This window comes from Coregonus clupeaformis, unplaced genomic scaffold, assembly GCF_020615455.1.
Source record: "Coregonus clupeaformis isolate EN_2021a unplaced genomic scaffold, ASM2061545v1 scaf2287, whole genome shotgun sequence".
Taxonomy (NCBI): Eukaryota; Metazoa; Chordata; class Actinopteri; order Salmoniformes; family Salmonidae; genus Coregonus; species Coregonus clupeaformis.
This window is the reverse complement of record NW_025535741.1, coordinates 16,106-35,000: the sequence shown is the minus strand read 5'-3', so window position 1 is coordinate 35,000 and position 18,895 is coordinate 16,106. Positions and strand designations below refer to the sequence as shown.

The 18,895-nt window shown below is 48.3% G+C and overlaps 1 protein-coding gene across 1 annotated transcript in view; it reads right to left on the bottom strand.

Moving 5' to 3' along the window:
• The window catches only part of rasa3 (RAS p21 protein activator 3), a gene marked incomplete at its 5' end in the record, with an annotated part of 77,675 nt that overhangs the window by 42,843 nt on the left and 15,937 nt on the right, over window positions 1–18,895 (bottom strand). The window contains 6 exons of the mRNA XM_045219336.1: window positions 3,911–4,059; window positions 9,943–10,099; window positions 12,934–13,038; window positions 13,615–13,688; window positions 16,724–16,796; window positions 17,092–17,172. Of these exons, the coding sequence (XP_045075271.1) occupies window positions 3,911–4,059; window positions 9,943–10,099; window positions 12,934–13,038; window positions 13,615–13,688; window positions 16,724–16,796; window positions 17,092–17,172 (639 nt within the window). The remainder of the gene's footprint in view (window positions 1–3,910; window positions 4,060–9,942; window positions 10,100–12,933; window positions 13,039–13,614; window positions 13,689–16,723; window positions 16,797–17,091; window positions 17,173–18,895) is intronic.

The window sequence follows — 18,895 nt, the reverse complement described above, 5'->3', positions numbered from 1 at the left end:
ACCAACCAGACTAAACAACATCCTCTCTCCCAGACCAACCAGACTAAACAACATCCTCTCTCCCAGACCAACTAGACTAAACAACATCCTCTCTCCCAGACCAACCAGACTAAACAACATCCTCTCTCCCAGACCAACCAGACTAAACAACATCCTCTCTCCAGACCAACTAGACTAAACAACATCCTCTCTCCCAGACCAACCAGACTAAACAACATCCTCTCTCCCAGACCAACCAGACTAAACAACATCCTCTCTCCCAGACCAACTAGACTAAACAACATCCTCTCTCCCAGACCAACTAGACTAAACAACATCCTCTCTCCCAGACCAACTAGACTAAACAACATCCTCTCTCCCAGACCAACCAGACTAAACAACATCCTCTCTCCCAGACCAACTAGACTAAACAACATCCTCTCTCCCAGACCAACCAGACTAAACAACATCCTCTCTCCCAGACCAACTAGACTAAACAACATCCTCTCTCCCAGACCAACCAGACTAAACAACATCCTCTCTCCCAGACCAACCAGACTAAACAACATCCTCTCTCCCAGACCAACTAGACTAAACAACATCCTCTCTCCCAGACCAACTAGACTAAACAACATCCTCTCTCCAGACCAACTAGACTAAACAACATCCTCTCTCCCAGACCAACTAGACTAAACAACATCCTCTCTCCCAGACCAACTAGACTAAACAACATCCTCTCTCCAGACCAACTAGACTAAACAACATCCTCTCTCTCAGACCAACCAGACTAAACAACATCCTCTCTCCCAGACCAACTAGACTAAACAACATCCTCTCTCCCAGACCAACCAGACTAAACAACATCCTCTCTCCCAGACCAACCAGACTAAACAACATCCTCTCTCCCAGACCAACTAGACTAAACAACATCCTCTCTCCCAGACCAACTAGACTAAACAACATCCTCTCTCCCAGACCAACCAGACTAAACAACATCCTCTCTCCCAGACCAACCAGACTAAACAACATCCTCTCTCCCAGACCAACTAGACTAAACAACATCCTCTCTCCCAGACCAACTAGACTAAACAACATCCTCTCTCCCAGACCAACTAGACTAAACAACATCCTCTCTCCCAGACCAACTAGACTAAACAACATCCTCTCTCCCAGACCAACCAGACTAAACAACATCCTCTCTCCAGACCAACCAGACTAAACAACATCCTCTCTCCCAGACCAACCAGACTAAACAACATCCTCTCTCCAGACCAACTAGACTAAACAACATCCTCTCTCCCAGACCAACTAGACTAAACAACAACCTCTCTCCCAGACCAACCAGACTAAACAACATCCTCTCTCCCAGACCAACCAGACTAAACAACATCCTCTCTCCCAGACCAACCAGACTAAACAACATCCTCTCTCCCAGACCAACTAGACTAAACAACATCCCTCTCTCCCAGACCAACTAGACTAAACAACATCCTCTCTCCAGACCAACTAGACTAAACAACATCCTCTCTCCCAGACCAACTAGACTAAACAACATCCTCTCTCCCAGACCAACCAGACTAAACAACATCCTCTCTCCCAGACCAACTAGACTAAACAACATCCTCTCTCCCAGACCAACTAGACTAAACAACATCCTCTCTCCCAGACCAACTAGACTAAACAACATCCTCTCTCCCAGACCAACCAGACTAAACAACATCCTCTCTCCCAGACCAACCAGACTAAACAACATCCTCTCTCCCAGACCAACTAGACTAAACAACATCCTCTCTCCCAGACCAACCAGACTAAACAACATCCTCTCTCCCAGACCAACTAGACTAAACAACATCCTCTCTCCCAGACCAACTAGACTAAACAACATCCTCTCTCCCAGACCAACTAGACTAAACAACATCCTCTCTCCCAGACCACAGGACCACTAGACTAAACAACATCCTCTCTCCCAGACCAACTAGACTAAACAACATCCTCTCTCCCAGACCAACTAGACTAAACAACATCCTCTCTCCCAGACCAACTAGACTAAACAACCTCCTCTCTCCCAGACCACAGGACCACTAGACTAAACAACATCCTCTCTCCCAGACCAACTAGACTAAACAACATCCTCTCTCCCAATCCAACTAGACTAAACAACATCCTCTCTCCCAGACCAACTAGACTAAACAACATCCTCTCTCCCAGACCAACTAGACTAAACAACATCCTCTCTCCCAGACCAACCAGACTAACCAACATCCTCTCTCCCAGACCAACTAGACTAAACAACATCTTCTCTCCCAGACCAACCAGACTAAACAACATCCTCTCTCCCAGACCAACCAGACTAAACAACATCCTCTCTCCCAGACCAACTAGACTAAACAACATCCTCTCTCCCAGACCAACTAGACTAAACAACATCCTCTCTCCCAGACCAACTAGACTAAACAACATCCTCTCTCCCAGACCAACTAGACTAAACAACATCCTCTCTCCCAGACCAACTAGACTAAACAACATCCTCTCTCCCAGACCAACTAGACTAAACAACATCCTCTCTCCCAGACCAACTAGACTAAACAACATCCTCTCTCCAGACCAACCAGACTAAACAACATCCTCTCTCCAGACCAACTAGACTAAACAACATCCTCTCTCTCAGACCAACCAGACTAAACAACATCCTCTCTCCCAGACCAACTAGACTAAACAACATCCTCTCTCCCAGACCAACTAGACTAAACAACATCCTCTCTCCCAGACCAACTAGACTAAACAACATCCTCTCTCCCAGACCAACCAGACTAAACAACATCCTCTCTCCAGACCAACTAGACTAAACAACATCCTCTCTCCCAGACCACAGGACCACTAGACTAAACAACATCCTCTCTCCCAGACCAACTAGACTAAACAACATCCTCTCTCCCAGACCAACCAGACTAAACAACATCCTCTCTCCCAGACCAACTAGACTAAACAACATCCTCTCTCCCAGACCAACCAGACTAAACAACATCCTCTCTCCCAGACCAACTAGACTAAACAACATCCTCTCTCCCAGACCAACTAGACTAAACAACATCCTCTCTCCCAGACCAACTAGACTAAACAACATCCTCTCTCCCAGACCAACTAGACTAAACAACATCCTCTCTCCCAGACCAACTAGACTAAACAACATCCTCTCTCCCAATCCAACTAGACTAAACAACATCCTCTCTCCCAGACCAACTAGACTAAACAACATCCTCTCTCCCAGACCAACTAGACTAAACAACATCCTCTCTCCCAGACCAACTAGACTAAACAACATCCTCTCTCCCAGACCAACTAGACACTGGGAGACATGGTGGGTGCTGTGAGTCTAGGTTGGTGGTCAGTACTGTGATGGTGGTCAGTACTGTGAGTCTAGGTTGGTGGTCTGTTCTGTGAGTCTAGGTTGGTGGTCTGTACTGTGAGCCTAGGTTGGTGGTCTGTTCTGTGAGTCTAGGTTGGTGGTCTGTTCTGTGAGTCTAGGTTGGTGGTCTGTACTGTGAGTCTAGGTTGGTGGTCTGTTCTGTGATGGTGCTCAGTCGTGGATGCTAACTGTGTGCGGTTGACCTGTGTGTGTGTGTGTGTGTGTGTGTGTGTCTATTTTACTGTGCACTAGAACCTAAAAGGGTTATTCAACTGTCCCCATAGGAGAACCCTTTTTGGTTCCTGGTAGAACCTTTTGGGGTTCTATGTAGAACCATTTCCACAGAGGGTTCTACATGGAACCCAAAAAGGGTTCTACCTGGAATCAAAAAGGGTTCTCCTATGGGGACAGTTGAATAACCCTTTTGGAACTCATTTTTTTTTTGTGTGTGCGGTTGACCTCTGTGTGTTTGCGGTTGACCTCTGTGTGTGTGTGCGGTTGACCTCTGTGTGTGTGTGTTCTTACTGTGTGCGGTTGACCTCTGCGTGGGCGATGGCACTGAGGAAAGGCAGGATGTTTCCATAGTGAAGGAACAGACGGACCAATGGGATAGCTGCTTCCTGTTTCTCCCTGCAGACCTCCCCTAGGATATGGGCCGCAGATGCCGACACCGGCTGGGAGGGGAGAGGGACACACGCGTCACACACAAAGTATCTACAGTATCCCTCCCCTCACCTTTATGTTAGTGGAGGTATCTACAGTATCCCCCCCTCACCTTTATGTTAGTGGAGGTATCTACAGTATCCTCCCCTCACCTTTATGTTAGTGGAGGTATCTACAGTATCCTCCCCCTCACCTTTATGTTAGTGGAGGTATCTACAGTATCCCTCCCTCACCTTTATGTTAGTGGAGGTATCTACAGTATCCCTCCTCACCTTTATGTTAGTGGAGGTATCTACAGTATCCTCCCCTCACCTTTATGTTAGTGGAGGTATCTACAGTATCCCTCCTCACCTTTATGTTAGTGGAGGTATCTACAGTATCCTCCCCTCACCTTTATGTTAGTGGAGGTATCTACAGTATCCTCCCCCTCACCTTTATGTTAGTGGAGGTATCTACAGTATCCCCTCCCTCACCTTTATGTTAGTGGAGGTATCTACAGTATCCTCACCTTTATGTTAGTGGAGGTATCTACAGTATCCCTCCCCTCACCTTTATGTTAGTGGAGGTATCTACAGTATCCTCCCCCCTCACCTTTATGTTAGTGGAGGTATCTACAGTATCCCCCCCTCACCTTTATGTTAGTGGAGGTATCTACAGTATCCCCCCTCACCTTTATGTTAGTGGAGGTATCTACAGTATCCCCCTCACCTTTATGTTAGTGGAGGTATCTACAGTATCCCCCCTCACCTTTATGTTAGTGGAGGTATCTACAGTATCCTCCCTCCCCTTTATGTTAGTGGAGGTATCTACAGTATCCCTCCCTCACCTTTATGTTAGTGGAGGTATCTACAGTATCCTCCCCTCACCTTTATGTTAGTGGAGGTATCTACAGTATCCCTCCCCTCACCTTTATGTTAGTGGAGGTATCTACAGTATCCCCCCTCACCTTTATGTTAGTGGAGGTATCTACAGTATCCCTCCTCACCTTTATGTTAGTGGAGGTATCTACAGTATCCCCCCCTCACCTTTATGTTAGTGGAGGTATCTACAGTATCCCTCCCCTCACCTTTATGTTAGTGGAGGTATCTACAGTATCCTCCCCTCACCTTTATGTTAGTGGAGGTATCTACAGTATCCCTCCCCTCACCTTTATGTTAGTGGAGGTATCTACAGTATCCTCCCCTCACCTTTATGTTAGTGGAGGTATCTACAGTATCCCCCCCCTCACCTTTATGTTAGTGGAGGTATCTACAGTATCCCTCCTCACCTTTATGTTAGTGGAGGTATCTACAGTATCCCCCCCCTCACCTTTATGTTAGTGGAGGTATCTACAGTATCCCTCCCCTCACCTTTATGTTAGTGGAGGTATCTACAGTATCCCCTCCTCACCTTTATGTTAGTGGAGGTATCTACAGTATCCCTCCCCTCACCTTTATGTTAGTGGAGGTATCTACAGTATCCTCCCCCCTCACCTTTATGTTAGTGGAGGTATCTACAGTATCCCTCCCTCCCCTCCCCTTTATGTTAGTGGAGGTATCTACAGTATCCCTCCCCTCACCTTTATGTTAGTGGAGGTATCTACAGTATCCCTCCCCTCACCTTTATGTTAGTGGAGGTATCTACAGTATCCTCCCCCTCACCTTTATGTTAGTGGAGGTATCTACAGTATCCTCCCTCCCTCACCTTTATGTTAGTGGAGGTATCTACAGTATCCCCCCTCACCTTTATGTTAGTGGAGGTATCTACAGTATCCCTCCCCTCACCTTTATGTTAGTGGAGGTATCTACAGTATCCCCTCCCCTCACCTTTATGTTAGTGGAGGTATCTACAGTATCCCCCCCTCACCTTTATGTTAGTGGAGGTATCTACAGTATCCCTCCCTCCCTCCCCTTTATGTTAGTGGAGGTATCTACAGTATCCCTCCCCCCCTCACCTTTATGTTAGTGGAGGTATCTACAGTATCCCTCCCCTCACCTTTATGTTAGTGGAGGTATCTACAGTATCCCTCCCCTCACCTTTATGTTAGTGGAGGTATCTACAGTATCCCTCCCCTCACCTTTATGTTAGTGGAGGTATCTACAGTATCCCCTCCTCACCTTTATGTTAGTGGAGGTATCTACAGTATCCCCCCCTCACCTTTATGTTAGTGGAGGTATCTACAGTATCCCTCCCTCCCCTCCCCTTTATGTTAGTGGAGGTATCTACAGTATCCCTCCTCACCTTTATGTTAGTGGAGGTATCTACAGTATCCCTCCCCCTCACCTTTATGTTAGTGGAGGTATCTACAGTATCCTCCCCCTCACCTTTATGTTAGTGGAGGTATCTACAGTATCCCTCCCCCCTCACCTTTATGTTAGTGGAGGTATCTACAGTATCCCTCCCCCTCACCTTTATGTTAGTGGAGGTATCTACAGTATCCCTCCCCCTCACCTTTATGTTAGTGGAGGTATCTACAGTATCCCTCCCTCACCTTTATGTTAGTGGAGGTATCTACAGTATCCCCTCCCTCACCTTTATGTTAGTGGAGGTATCTACAGTATCCTCCCTCCTCCTTTATGTTAGTGGAGGTATCTACAGTATCCCCCCCCCTCACCTTTATGTTAGTGGAGGTATCTACAGTATCCCTCCCTCACCTTTATGTTAGTGGAGGTATCTACAGTATCCCTCCCCTCACCTTTATGTTAGTGGAGGTATCTACAGTATCCCTCCCCTCACCTTTATGTTAGTGGAGGTATCTACAGTATCCCTCCTCACCTTTATGTTAGTGGAGGTATCTACAGTATCCCTCCCTCACCTTTATGTTAGTGGAGGTATCTACAGTATCCCCTCCCCTCACCTTTATGTTAGTGGAGGTATCTACAGTATCCCTCCCCCCTCACCTTTATGTTAGTGGAGGTATCTACAGTATCCCCTCCCTCACCTTTATGTTAGTGGAGGTATCTACAGTATCCCTCCCCCCTCACCTTTATGTTAGTGGAGGTATCTACAGTATCCTCCCCTCACCTTTATGTTAGTGGAGGTATCTACAGTATCCCTCCCCTCACCTTTATGTTAGTGGAGGTATCTACAGTATCCTCCCCTCACCTTTATGTTAGTGGAGGTATCTACAGTATCCTCCCCCTCACCTTTATGTTAGTGGAGGTATCTACAGTATCCCTCCCTCACCCTTTATGTTAGTGGAGGTATCTACAGTATCCCTCCCCTCACCTTTATGTTAGTGGAGGTATCTACAGTATCCCCCCCTCACCTTTATGTTAGTGGAGGTATCTACAGTATCCTCCCCTCACCTTTATGTTAGTGGAGGTATCTACAGTATCCCTCCTCACCTTTATGTTAGTGGAGGTATCTACAGTATCCCTCCCCTCACCTTTATGTTAGTGGAGGTATCTACAGTATCCCCCCCTCACCTTTATGTTAGTGGAGGTATCTACAGTATCCTCCCCCTCACCTTTATGTTAGTGGAGGTATCTACAGTATCCCCCCCTCACCTTTATGTTAGTGGAGGTATCTACAGTATCCCCCCCCTCACCTTTATGTTAGTGGAGGTATCTACAGTATCCCCCCCTCACCTTTATGTTAGTGGAGGTATCTACAGTATCCCTCCCCTCACCTTTATGTTAGTGGAGGTATCTACAGTATCCCTCCCCTCACCTTTATGTTAGTGGAGGTATCTACAGTATCCCTCCCCTCACCTTTATGTTAGTGGAGGTATCTACAGTATCCCCTCCTCACCTTTATGTTAGTGGAGGTATCTACAGTATCCCTCCCCTCACCTTTACGTTAGTGGAGGTATCTACAGTATCCCTCCCCTCACCTTTACGTTAGTGGAGGTATCTACAGTATCCCTCCCCTCACCTTTATGTTAGTGGAGGTATCTACAGTATCCCCCCCTCCCCTTTATGTTAGTGGAGGTATCTACAGTATCCCCCCCCTCACCTTTATGTTAGTGGAGGTATCTACAGTATCCCTCCCCTCACCTTTATGTTAGTGGAGGTATCTACAGTATCCTCCCCTCACCTTTATGTTAGTGGAGGTATCTACAGTATCCTCCCTCCTCACCTTTATGTTAGTGGAGGTATCTACAGTATCCCCTCCTCACCTTTATGTTAGTGGAGGTATCTACAGTATCCCCCCCCTCACCTTTATGTTAGTGGAGGTATCTACAGTATCCTCCCCTCACCTTTATGTTAGTGGAGGTATCTACAGTATCCCCCCCCTCACCTTTATGTTAGTGGAGGTATCTACAGTATCCCCTCCCCTCACCTTTATGTTAGTGGAGGTATCTACAGTATCCCCCCTCACCTTTATGTTAGTGGAGGTATCTACAGTATCCCCCCTCACCTTTATGTTAGTGGAGGTATCTACAGTATCCCCCCCCTCACCTTTATGTTAGTGGAGGTATCTACAGTATCCCCCCCTCACCTTTATGTTAGTGGAGGTATCTACAGTATCCCCCCCTCACCTTTATGTTAGTGGAGGTATCTACAGTATCCTCCCCCCTCACCTTTATGTTAGTGGAGGTATCTACAGTATCCTCCCCCTCACCTTTATGTTAGTGGAGGTATCTACAGTATCCTCCCCCTCACCTTTATGTTAGTGGAGGTATCTACAGTATCCCTCCCCCTCACCTTTATGTTAGTGGAGGTATCTACAGTATCCTCCCCTCACCTTTATGTTAGTGGAGGTATCTACAGTATCCCTCCCCCTCACCTTTATGTTAGTGGAGGTATCTACAGTATCCTCCCCCTCACCTTTATGTTAGTGGAGGTATCTACAGTATCCCTCCCCTCACCTTTATGTTAGTGGAGGTATCTACAGTATCCTCCCCTCACCTTTATGTTAGTGGAGGTATCTACAGTATCCCTCCCCCCTCACCTTTATGTTAGTGGAGGTATCTACAGTATCCTCCCCCTCACCTTTATGTTAGTGGAGGTATCTACAGTATCCCCCCCCTCACCTTTATGTTAGTGGAGGTATCTACAGTATCCTCCCCCTCACCTTTATGTTAGTGGAGGTATCTACAGTATCCTCCCCCTCACCTTTATGTTAGTGGAGGTATCTACAGTATCCCCCCCTCACCTTTATGTTAGTGGAGGTATCTACAGTATCCCCCCCCTCACCTTTATGTTAGTGGAGGTATCTACAGTATCCCTCCTCACCTTTATGTTAGTGGAGGTATCTACAGTATCCCCCCCCTCACCTTTATGTTAGTGGAGGTATCTACAGTATCCCCTCCTCACCTTTATGTTAGTGGAGGTATCTACAGTATCCCCTCCTCAACTTTATGTTAGTGGAGGTATCTACAGTATCCCTCCCCCACCTTTATGTTAGTGGAGGTATCTACAGTATCCCCCCCCCTCACCTTTATGTTAGTGGAGGTATCTACAGTATCCCTCCTCACCTTTATGTTAGTGGAGGTATCTACAGTATCCCCCCCTCACCTTTATGTTAGTGGAGGTATCTACAGTATCCCTCCCCTCACCTTTATGTTAGTGGAGGTATCTACAGTATCCCTCCCCCTCACCTTTATGTTAGTGGAGGTATCTACAGTATCCCCCTCCCCTCACCTTTATGTTAGTGGAGGTATCTACAGTATCCCTCCCCTCACCTTTATGTTAGTGGAGGTATCTACAGTATCCTCCCTCCTCACCTTTATGTTAGTGGAGGTATCTACAGTATCCTCCCTCCTCACCTTTATGTTAGTGGAGGTATCTACAGTATCCCCCCCCCTCACCTTTATGTTAGTGGAGGTATCTACAGTATCCCTCCCCACCTTTATGTTAGTGGAGGTATCTACAGTATCCCTCCCCTCACCTTTATGTTAGTGGAGGTATCTACAGTATCCCTCCCCTCACCTTTATGTTAGCGGAGGTATCTACAGTATCCCTCCTCACCTTTACGTTAGCGGAGGTCAGCAGCAGGTCTCTCAGAGGGCTGTAGTGGTCAGAGGGGAACACATGGTCCTCAGTGTAAACAATGTTCAAACGAAGAGAACCCAGCTCATCCACCTTCACTGGTTTCCCTCCATTATCCCTGGGCTGCAGAAAGTACCTAGGATGGAGAGAGAGAGAGAGAGAGAGAGAGAGAGAGAGAGAGAGAGAGAGAGAGAGAGAGAGAGAGAGAGAGAGAGAGAGGAGGGAGGATGGAGGAGAGAGAGAGGGGGGGGGGGAGGATGGCGAGAGAGAGAGAGAGAGAGCGAGAGAGAAAGAGAGGAGGGGAGGGGAGGATGGAGAGAGAGAGGGAGGGAGAGAGGAGGGTAGGATGGAGTGAGAGAGGGAGGGGAGGATGGATGGAGAGAGAGAGAGAGGGAGAGAGAGAGAGAGGAGGGGAGGATGGAGTGAGAGAGAGAGGGGGGAGGGGAGGATGGCGAGAGAGAGAGAGAGAGAGAGAGAGCGAGAGAGAAAGAGAGGAGGGGAGGGGAGGATGTAGAGAGAGAGAGACGAAGATGGAAGGAGCGGGGAGGATGGAGAGAGAGAGAGAGAAAGAGAGGGGGATGATGGAGAGAGAGAGGGGGGAGAGGAGGATGGAGAGAGAGAGAGAGAGAGAGAGAGAGGGGATGATGGAGAGAGAGAGGGGGGGAGAGGAGGATGGAGAGAGATAGAGAGATAGAGAGAGAGAGAGAGAGAGAGAGAGAGAGAGAGAGAGAGAGAGAGAGAGAGAGAGAGAGAGAGATAGATAGAGAGAGAGAGAGAGAGAGAGAGGGAGAGAGAGAGAGAGAGACAGAGAGAGAGGGAGGGGAGGATGTAGAGAGAGAGAGAGACAAGGATGGAGGGAGGGAGAGGGGGAGGAGGGGAGGATGGAGAGAGAGAGAGAGAGAGAGAGAGAGAGAGAGAGAGAGAGAGAGAGAGAGGGAGGAGAGGGGAGGATGTAGAGAGAGAGAGAGACAAGGATGGAGGGAGGGAGAGGGGGAGGAGGGGAGGATGGAGAGAGAGAGAGAGAGAGAGAGAGAGAGAGAGAGAGAGAGAGAGAGAGAGAGAGAGAGAGAGAGAGAGAGAGAGAGAGAGAGAGAGAGGAAGGGAGGATGGAGAGAGATTGGGAGGTAAGTCATTATCTCTTTGTTGAGAGAAACAGAAAGGTCCAGACTGTTTTCACATTCATATTATCTCTTTGTTGAGAGAAACAGAAAGATCAAGAGTGAGAGAAAGATCAAGAGTGAGAGAAAGATCAAGAGTGAGAGAAAGAGAAATATCAAGATAGAGAGAAAGATAGAGAGCGTGAGAGATTGTGATGGGGTTGTGACAGAGAGTGATAGATCAAATCAACGTTTATTGGTCACGTACACAGTTTAGCAGGTGTTATAGCGATGCAGCAAAATGTTTATGTTGCTATCACTGTCTCACTGTCTCACTCTATCACACTGTCTCTCTCTATCACTGTCTCTCTGTCTGTCTCTGACTGGGGTCCAGAATACATGGTGAGACATGACAACATATTGTATATCTATCACTGTCTCTCTGTCTGTCTCTGACTGGGGTCCAGAACGCATGGTGAGACATGTATAGGGGCGGCAGGTAGCTTAGTGGGTAAGAGCATTGTGCCAGTAACCGAAAGGTCGCTGGTTCTAATCCCCCGAGCCAACTAGGTGAAAAATCTGTTGATGTGCCCTTAAGCAAGGCACTTAACCCTAGTTGCTCTGGATAAGAGCGTCTGCTAAATGACTAAAATGTAAATGTAGGTTGTAATTCATGGCTTCTGGTTGGGGTATGTACAGTCACTGTGGGGACGACGTCATCGATGCACTTATTGATGAAGCCAGTGACTGATGTGGTATACTCCTCAATGCCATCGGAAGAATCCAGTCTGTGCTAGCAAAACAGTCCTGTAGCTTAGCATCTGCGTCATCTGACCACTTCCTTATTAACCGAGTCACTGGTGCTTCCTGCTTTAGTTTTTGCTTGTAAGCAGGAATCAGGAGGATAGAGTTATGGTCAGATTTGCCAAATGGAGGGCGAGGGAGAGCTTTGTACGCGTCTCTGTGTGTGGAGTAAAGGTGGTCTAGAGTTTTTTTCCCTCTGGTTGCACATTTAACATGCTGGTAGAAATTAGGTAGAACAGATTTAAGTTTCCCTGCATTAAAGTCCCCGGCCACTAGGAGCGCCGCCTCTGGATGAGCGTTTTCCTGTTTGCTTATGGCCGTATACGGTTCATTGAGTGCCGTCTTAGTGCCAGCATCAGTTTGTGGTGGTAAATAGACAGCTACGAAAAATATAGATGAAAACTCTCTTGGTAAATAGTGTGGTCTACAGCTTATCATGAGATACTCTACCTCAGGCGAGCAAAACCTCGAGACTTCCTTAGATATCGTGCACCAGCTGTTGTTTACAAATATACACAGACCGCCACCCCTTGTCTTACCAGAGGCTGCTGTTCTATCCTGCCGATACAGTGTATAACCCGCCAGCTGTATGTTATTCATGTCTTCCTTCAGCCACGACTCGGTGAAACATAAGATATTACAGTTTTTAATGTCCCGTTGGTAGGATATTCCTGCCTGTAGTTCGTCCACTTTATTATCAAGCGGTTGTAAATTGGCCAATAGTATCGATGGCAAAGGCAGATTAGCCACTCGTCACCGGCTCCTTACCAACCACCCCGATCTCCTTCCACGATATCTCCTTTTCTTTCTACTGAATGACGGGGATGAGGGCCCTGTCGGGGGTCTGGAGCAAATCCCTCTCGTACGACTCATTAAAGAAACATTATTAGTCCAGTTCAAGGTGAGTAATCGCTGTTCTGATGTCCAGAAGCTCTTTTCAGTTTCATAAGAGACGGTAGCTGCATCATTATGTACAAAATAAATGACAAACAATGCGAAAAAACACACAAAATAGCCTGGTTGGTTAAGAGTCCATAAAACGGCAGCCATTAGTTAGGATGTGTCTCACCATGCGTCGTGGACCCCAGCCTGTCCCAGGGTCCTCAGAGGAACTCGAACCCCTCCCAGGAACTCATCACCGAACTTCAGGTTACTGGCATTCCACAGGTCAACCCTACATACAGAGAGACAAGAGTCAGAGTCACTACACACACACACACACACACACACACAAACACACACACACACACACACACACACACACACACACACACACACACAGACACAGACACAGACACAGACACAGACACACACACACACACACACACACACACACAGACACAGACACACACACACACACACACACACACACACACACACACACACACACACACACACACACACACACACAGACACACACACAGACACACACACACACACACACACACACACACACACACACACACACACACACACACACACACACACACACACAACTAGATCCACACACACACAACTAGATCCACACACACACAACTAGATCCATACATACACATACACAACTAGATCCACACACACACAACTAGATCCATACACACACATACACAACTAGATCCACACACACACAACTAGATCCATACACACACACACAAACACACAACTACATCCACACACACATACAGATGCTGTACACAGACATTCTATTTGTATGTAGACACACAAGCTGTCCCTGTGGAACACACAGACTCACCTCAGAGCCAGCTTGTCAACATCCTCCTCCTCCACATCAAACTGTCTCTTAGTGTGACTAAGAGGTCGTGTCACCTGCAGGACAGAGACAGAGACAGAGTTATTAGCTACAGTGGTTAACAGGGAAAGATACAGGGAGAGAGACAGGGAGAGAGACAGGGAGAGAGCCAGGGAGAGAGACAGGGAGAGAGCCAGGGAGAGAGACAGGGAGAGAGCCAGGGAGAGATACAGGGAGAGAGCCAGGGAGAGAGACAGGGAGAGATACAGGGAGAGAGCCAGGGAGAACACAGGGAGAGATACAGGGAGAGAGCCAGGGAGAGATACAGGGAGAGATACAGGGAGAGAGCCAGGGAGGAGACAGGGAGAGAGCCAGGGAGAGAGACAGGGAGAACACAGGGAGAGAGCCAGGGAGAGAGCCAGGGAGAGAGCCAGGAGAGAGCCAGGAGAGAGCCAGGGAGAGAGACAGGGAGAGAGCCAGGGAGAGAGCCAGGGAGAACACAGGGAGAGAGACAGGGAGAGAGCCAGGGAGAGAGCCAGGGAGAAGACAGGGAGAGAGCCAGGGAGAGATACAGGGAGAGAGCCAGGGAGAGAGCCAGGGAGAGAGCCAGGGAGAACACAGGGAGAGAGCCAGGGAGAGAGCCAGGGAGAGAGACAGGGAGAGAGCCAGGGAGAGAGCCAGGGAGAGAGCCAGGGAGAACACAGGGAGAGAGCCAGGGAGAGAGCCAGGGAGAGAGACAGGGAGAGAGCCAGGGAGAGAGACAGGGAGAGAGCCAGGGAGAGAGCCAGGGAGAGAGCCAGGGAGAGAGCCAGGGAGAACACAGGGAGAGAGACAGGGAGAGAGACAGGGAGAGAGCCAGGGAGAGAGCCAGGGAGAGAGCCAGGGAGAGAGACAGGGAGAGAGCCAGGGAGAACACAGGGAGAGAGCCAGGGAGAACACAGGGAGAGAGCCAGGGAGAACACAGGGAGAGAGACAGGGAGAGATACAGGGATAGAGAAAGGGAGAGAGCCAGGGAGAGAGCCAGGGAGAACACAGGGAGAGAGCCAGGGAGAGAGCCAGGGATAGAGCCAGGGAGAACACAGGGAGAGAGCCAGGGAGAGAGCCAGGGAGAGAGCCAGGGAGAACACAGGGAGAGAGCCAGGGAGAACACAGGGAGAGAGACAGGGAGAGAGACAGGGAGAGAGCCAGGGAGAGAGCCAGGTAGAGAGACAGGGAGTGAGCCAGGGATAGATACAGGGAGAAGACAGGGAGAGAGCCAGGGAGAGAGCCAGGGAGAACACAGGGAGAGAGCCAGGGAGAGAGCCAGGGAGAGATACAGGGATAGAGCCAGGGAGAACACAGGGATAGAGCCAGGGAGAACACAGGGAGAGAGCCAGGGAGAGAGCCAGGGAGAGAGACAGGGAGAGAGCCAGGGAGAGAGCCAGGGAGAGAGCCAGGGAGAACACAGGGAGAGAGCCAGGGAGAGAGCCAGGGAGAGAGACAGGAGAGAGCCAGGGAGAGAGACAGGGAGAGAGCCAGGGAGAGAGCCAGGGAGAGAGCCAGGGAGAGAGCCAGGGAGAACACAGGGAGAGAGACAGGGAGAGAGACAGGGAGAGAGCCAGGGAGAGAGCCAGGAGAGAGCCAGGGAGAGAGACAGGGAGAGAGCCAGGGAGAACACAGGGAGAGAGCCAGGGAGAACACAGGGAGAGAGCCAGGGAGAACACAGGGAGAGAGACAGGGAGAGATACAGGGATAGAGAAAGGGAGAGAGCCAGGGAGAGAGCCAGGGAGAACACAGGGAGAGAGCCAGGGAGAGAGCCAGGGATAGAGCCAGGGAGAACACAGGGAGAGAGCCAGGAGAGAGCCAGGAGAGAGCCAGGAGAACACAGGGAGAGAGCCAGGGAGAACACAGGGAGAGAGCCAGGGAGAGAGCCAGGGAGAGAGCCAGGGAGAACACAGGGAGAGAGCCAGGGAGAGAGCCAGGGAGAACACAGGGAGAGAGCCAGGGAGAAGACAGGGAGAGAGCCAGGGAGAGAGCCAGGGAGAGAGCCAGGGAGAGAGCCAGGGAGAACACAGGGAGAGAGCCAGGGAGAACACAGGGAGAGATACAGGGAGAGAGCCAGGGAGAACACAGGGAGAGAGCCAGGGAGAACACAGGGAGAGAGCCAGGGAGAACACAGGGAGAGAGACAGGGAGAGAGCCAGGGAGAGAGCCAGGGAGAACACAGGGAGAGAGCCAGGGAGAGAGCCAGGGAGAGATACAGGGATAGAGCCAGGGAGAACACAGGGAGAGAGCCGGGGAGAACACAGGGAGAGAGCCAGGGAGAGAGCCAGGGATAGAGCCAGGGAGAACACAGGGAGAGAGCCAGGGAGAACACAGGGAGAGAGCCAGGGAGAAGACAGGGAGAGAGCCAGGGAGAGATACAGGGATAGAGAAAGGGAGAGATACAGGGAGAGAGCCAGGGAGAGAGCCAGGGAGAGAGCCAGGGAGAGAGCCAGGGAGAACACAGGGAGAGAGCCAGGGAGTGAGCCAGGGAGAGATACAGGGAGAGAGCCAGGGAGAGAGCCATGGAGAGATACAGGGAGAGAGCCAGGGAGAGAGACAGGGAGAGATACAGGGAGAGAGCCATGGAGAGATACAGGGAGAGAGACAGGGAGAACACAGGGAGAGAGCCAGGGAGAACACAGGGAGAGATACAGGGAGAACACAGGGAGAGAGCCAGGGAGAACACAGGGAGAGAGCCAGGGAGAACACAGGGAGAGAGACAGGGAGAGAGAAAGGGGGACCTGCAGCACTCAAGAGTCACTAGGGAGTTTATTGACAACACAACACACGCTTACAATTCACGCTTCACACACAACCAGCACCACAGGGCTCTTCTCAGAACCACCAGCACCACAGGGCTCTTCTCAGAACCACCACACCACAACAGAGAGGGGAAGCCAAAGGGTGTGGACACAAACTCCTTCAACCAAAACCACAACCTGTAGTTAACCTAAAGTACAGTGTACATACTCAGACACCGTAGTGAGAATAGAACAACTGAACAAGTAGTTTGCCTCAGTCAGAAGGAGGAAACGTTCTGTTTATCAGACAAACACATCTCCAAACAGATAGCACCAACCTCCCCTCACCTCAAAGTAGAACGTCTCCTCAAACTGGGGGTTGTTGGTTTTCCTTTTCACCTTGGTCTTCTTAGCTTCTGATCTGGAGAGAGAGAGAGAGAGAGAGAGAGAGAGAGAGAGAGAGAGAGAGAGAGAGAGAGAGAGAGAGAGAGAGAGAGAGAGAGAGAGAGAGAGAGAGAGAGAGAGAGAGAGAGAGAGAGAGAGAGAGAGAGAGAGAGAGAGAGAGAGAGAGAGAGAGAGAGAGAGAGAGAGAGAGAGTGTAATGGAAAGAACGAGAGAGCAAGAGACAAGGAGAAAGGGAAGGTTAAAAGACTGCCTATCACATAGAAGTGTGATAGATGTAACAGTTGATCAGTGATAGCGGCGTTGGCTCTCACCTGGATGGCCCCAGTAGGGATACAGCAGCGTAGGGATCACACTGTCCATTCACGATGGGCAGGCCCTGGCACTCCAATACACTGCAGAGAGAGAGAGACTGTTAGTAACACACACACACACACACACACACACACACACACACCTCAAAATGCAATGTCTAAAGTACCAGGTCGGACAACTTTCAAAGGGTTTCCTAAGAGTTGATGAATTATATAAAATCCTTGCTACCAATAGAATGTTATTTATATGGGGGATACAATCTTCCCAGCTCTGCAGATTTTGCTGTGAAGAGACGGAATCATTGGACCATTTGTTTTGGTTCTGTCCATTTGTAGCTTGTTTTTGGACACTGGTCCAGGAATGGCTAAAGGATTGCAATATTTACCTGGAACTAACCTTGCAGATAGCATTACTGGGTGATCTGAAAAGTCATAGTCAATCAATCAATAATATAATAATACTTTTAGCAAAGCTGTTTATTTTTAACTCTCAATCTGTAGAAGCAATGAGAATAGAAAGGTTCAGAATTATTGTAAAACATCACAGTACGGTTGAAATATATATGGCAAATAGAAATCCGATATGGATGGTGTTAAGAGATAGATGGGAGGTATTGAATAGAGCTGAAGGATGGGACTAATAACAAATAACAACAAATAATAACAAAGATAGCTAATAATGTAAAGCATACTGTGTCCATAATAAGTATATAGGCTGTATGTTGGGAGCTTTTGGGAAAGAGCACAGTTAGAAAGATATGGCATATAGAAGCAAACCGGATGGACATCATGAAAACGATCGGAGAGGTTGAGAGTAGAAGTAGTTCAGGAGCAAAAAATAAATAAATAATAATAATAATAATAATGATATATATGTATGTATGTATATGTATATATATATGTATATATATAATAGAATTATTGTAAAATTAACTGTGTCCATAAGGTGTAGATAGTAAGTATAGACCGGAAGTAGAGACCTGGGCATTGTTGTTCACTAATTTACTCCAAGTAGGGAAAGGATGGTGGGGTTGAAAAGTAATAAAGGGGAGTATATATATAAAAAAAAAAAAAAAAAAAAAAATGGGGGATTGGAAGTGATGCAGACAATTACATTGATAGAAGATACAATCTATCTGCAATATTAAGCTGATCCATTCCCCAAAAAAAAAAAAAAATAAATAAAAAAAAAAAAAAAAAAAGAGTTGATGAATTATTTCAATGGTTACTACACTCTTAGAAAAGAAGGTGCTATCTAGAACCTAAAAGGGTTCTTTGGCTGTCCCCATAGGAGAACCCTTTGAAGAACCCCTTTTTGGTTCCAGGTAGAACCCTTTTGAGTTCCATTTAGAACCCTTTACACAGATAGTTCTACATGGAACCCAAAAGAGTTCTACCTGGAACCATAAAGGGTTCTACCTGGAACCAAAAAAGGGTTCTACCTGGAACCAAAAAAATATACTACCTGGAACCAAAAAAGGGTTCTACCTGGAACCAAAAAAATATTCTACCTGGAACCAAAAAAGGGTTCTCCTATGGGGACAGCCGAATAACCCTTTTGGAAGCCTTTTTTCTAAGAGTGTAGTGTAGCTAAGAATGTCTGCTAGGACTGACAGGAGAGGGTCAAACCAAGGACCGACAGAGACGTGTAGACGGATCACTCTGATTCAGGCTCTATTCAGCTATACAGACTGCTTCATGACCACCACCTGTTTAGACCAATCGCAGCAGAGCGATAGGCAGAAGGCCCTCCCCCCTCTACACCCGCTCTGGATGACATCACACTGTAAAGAGATTAGACTAA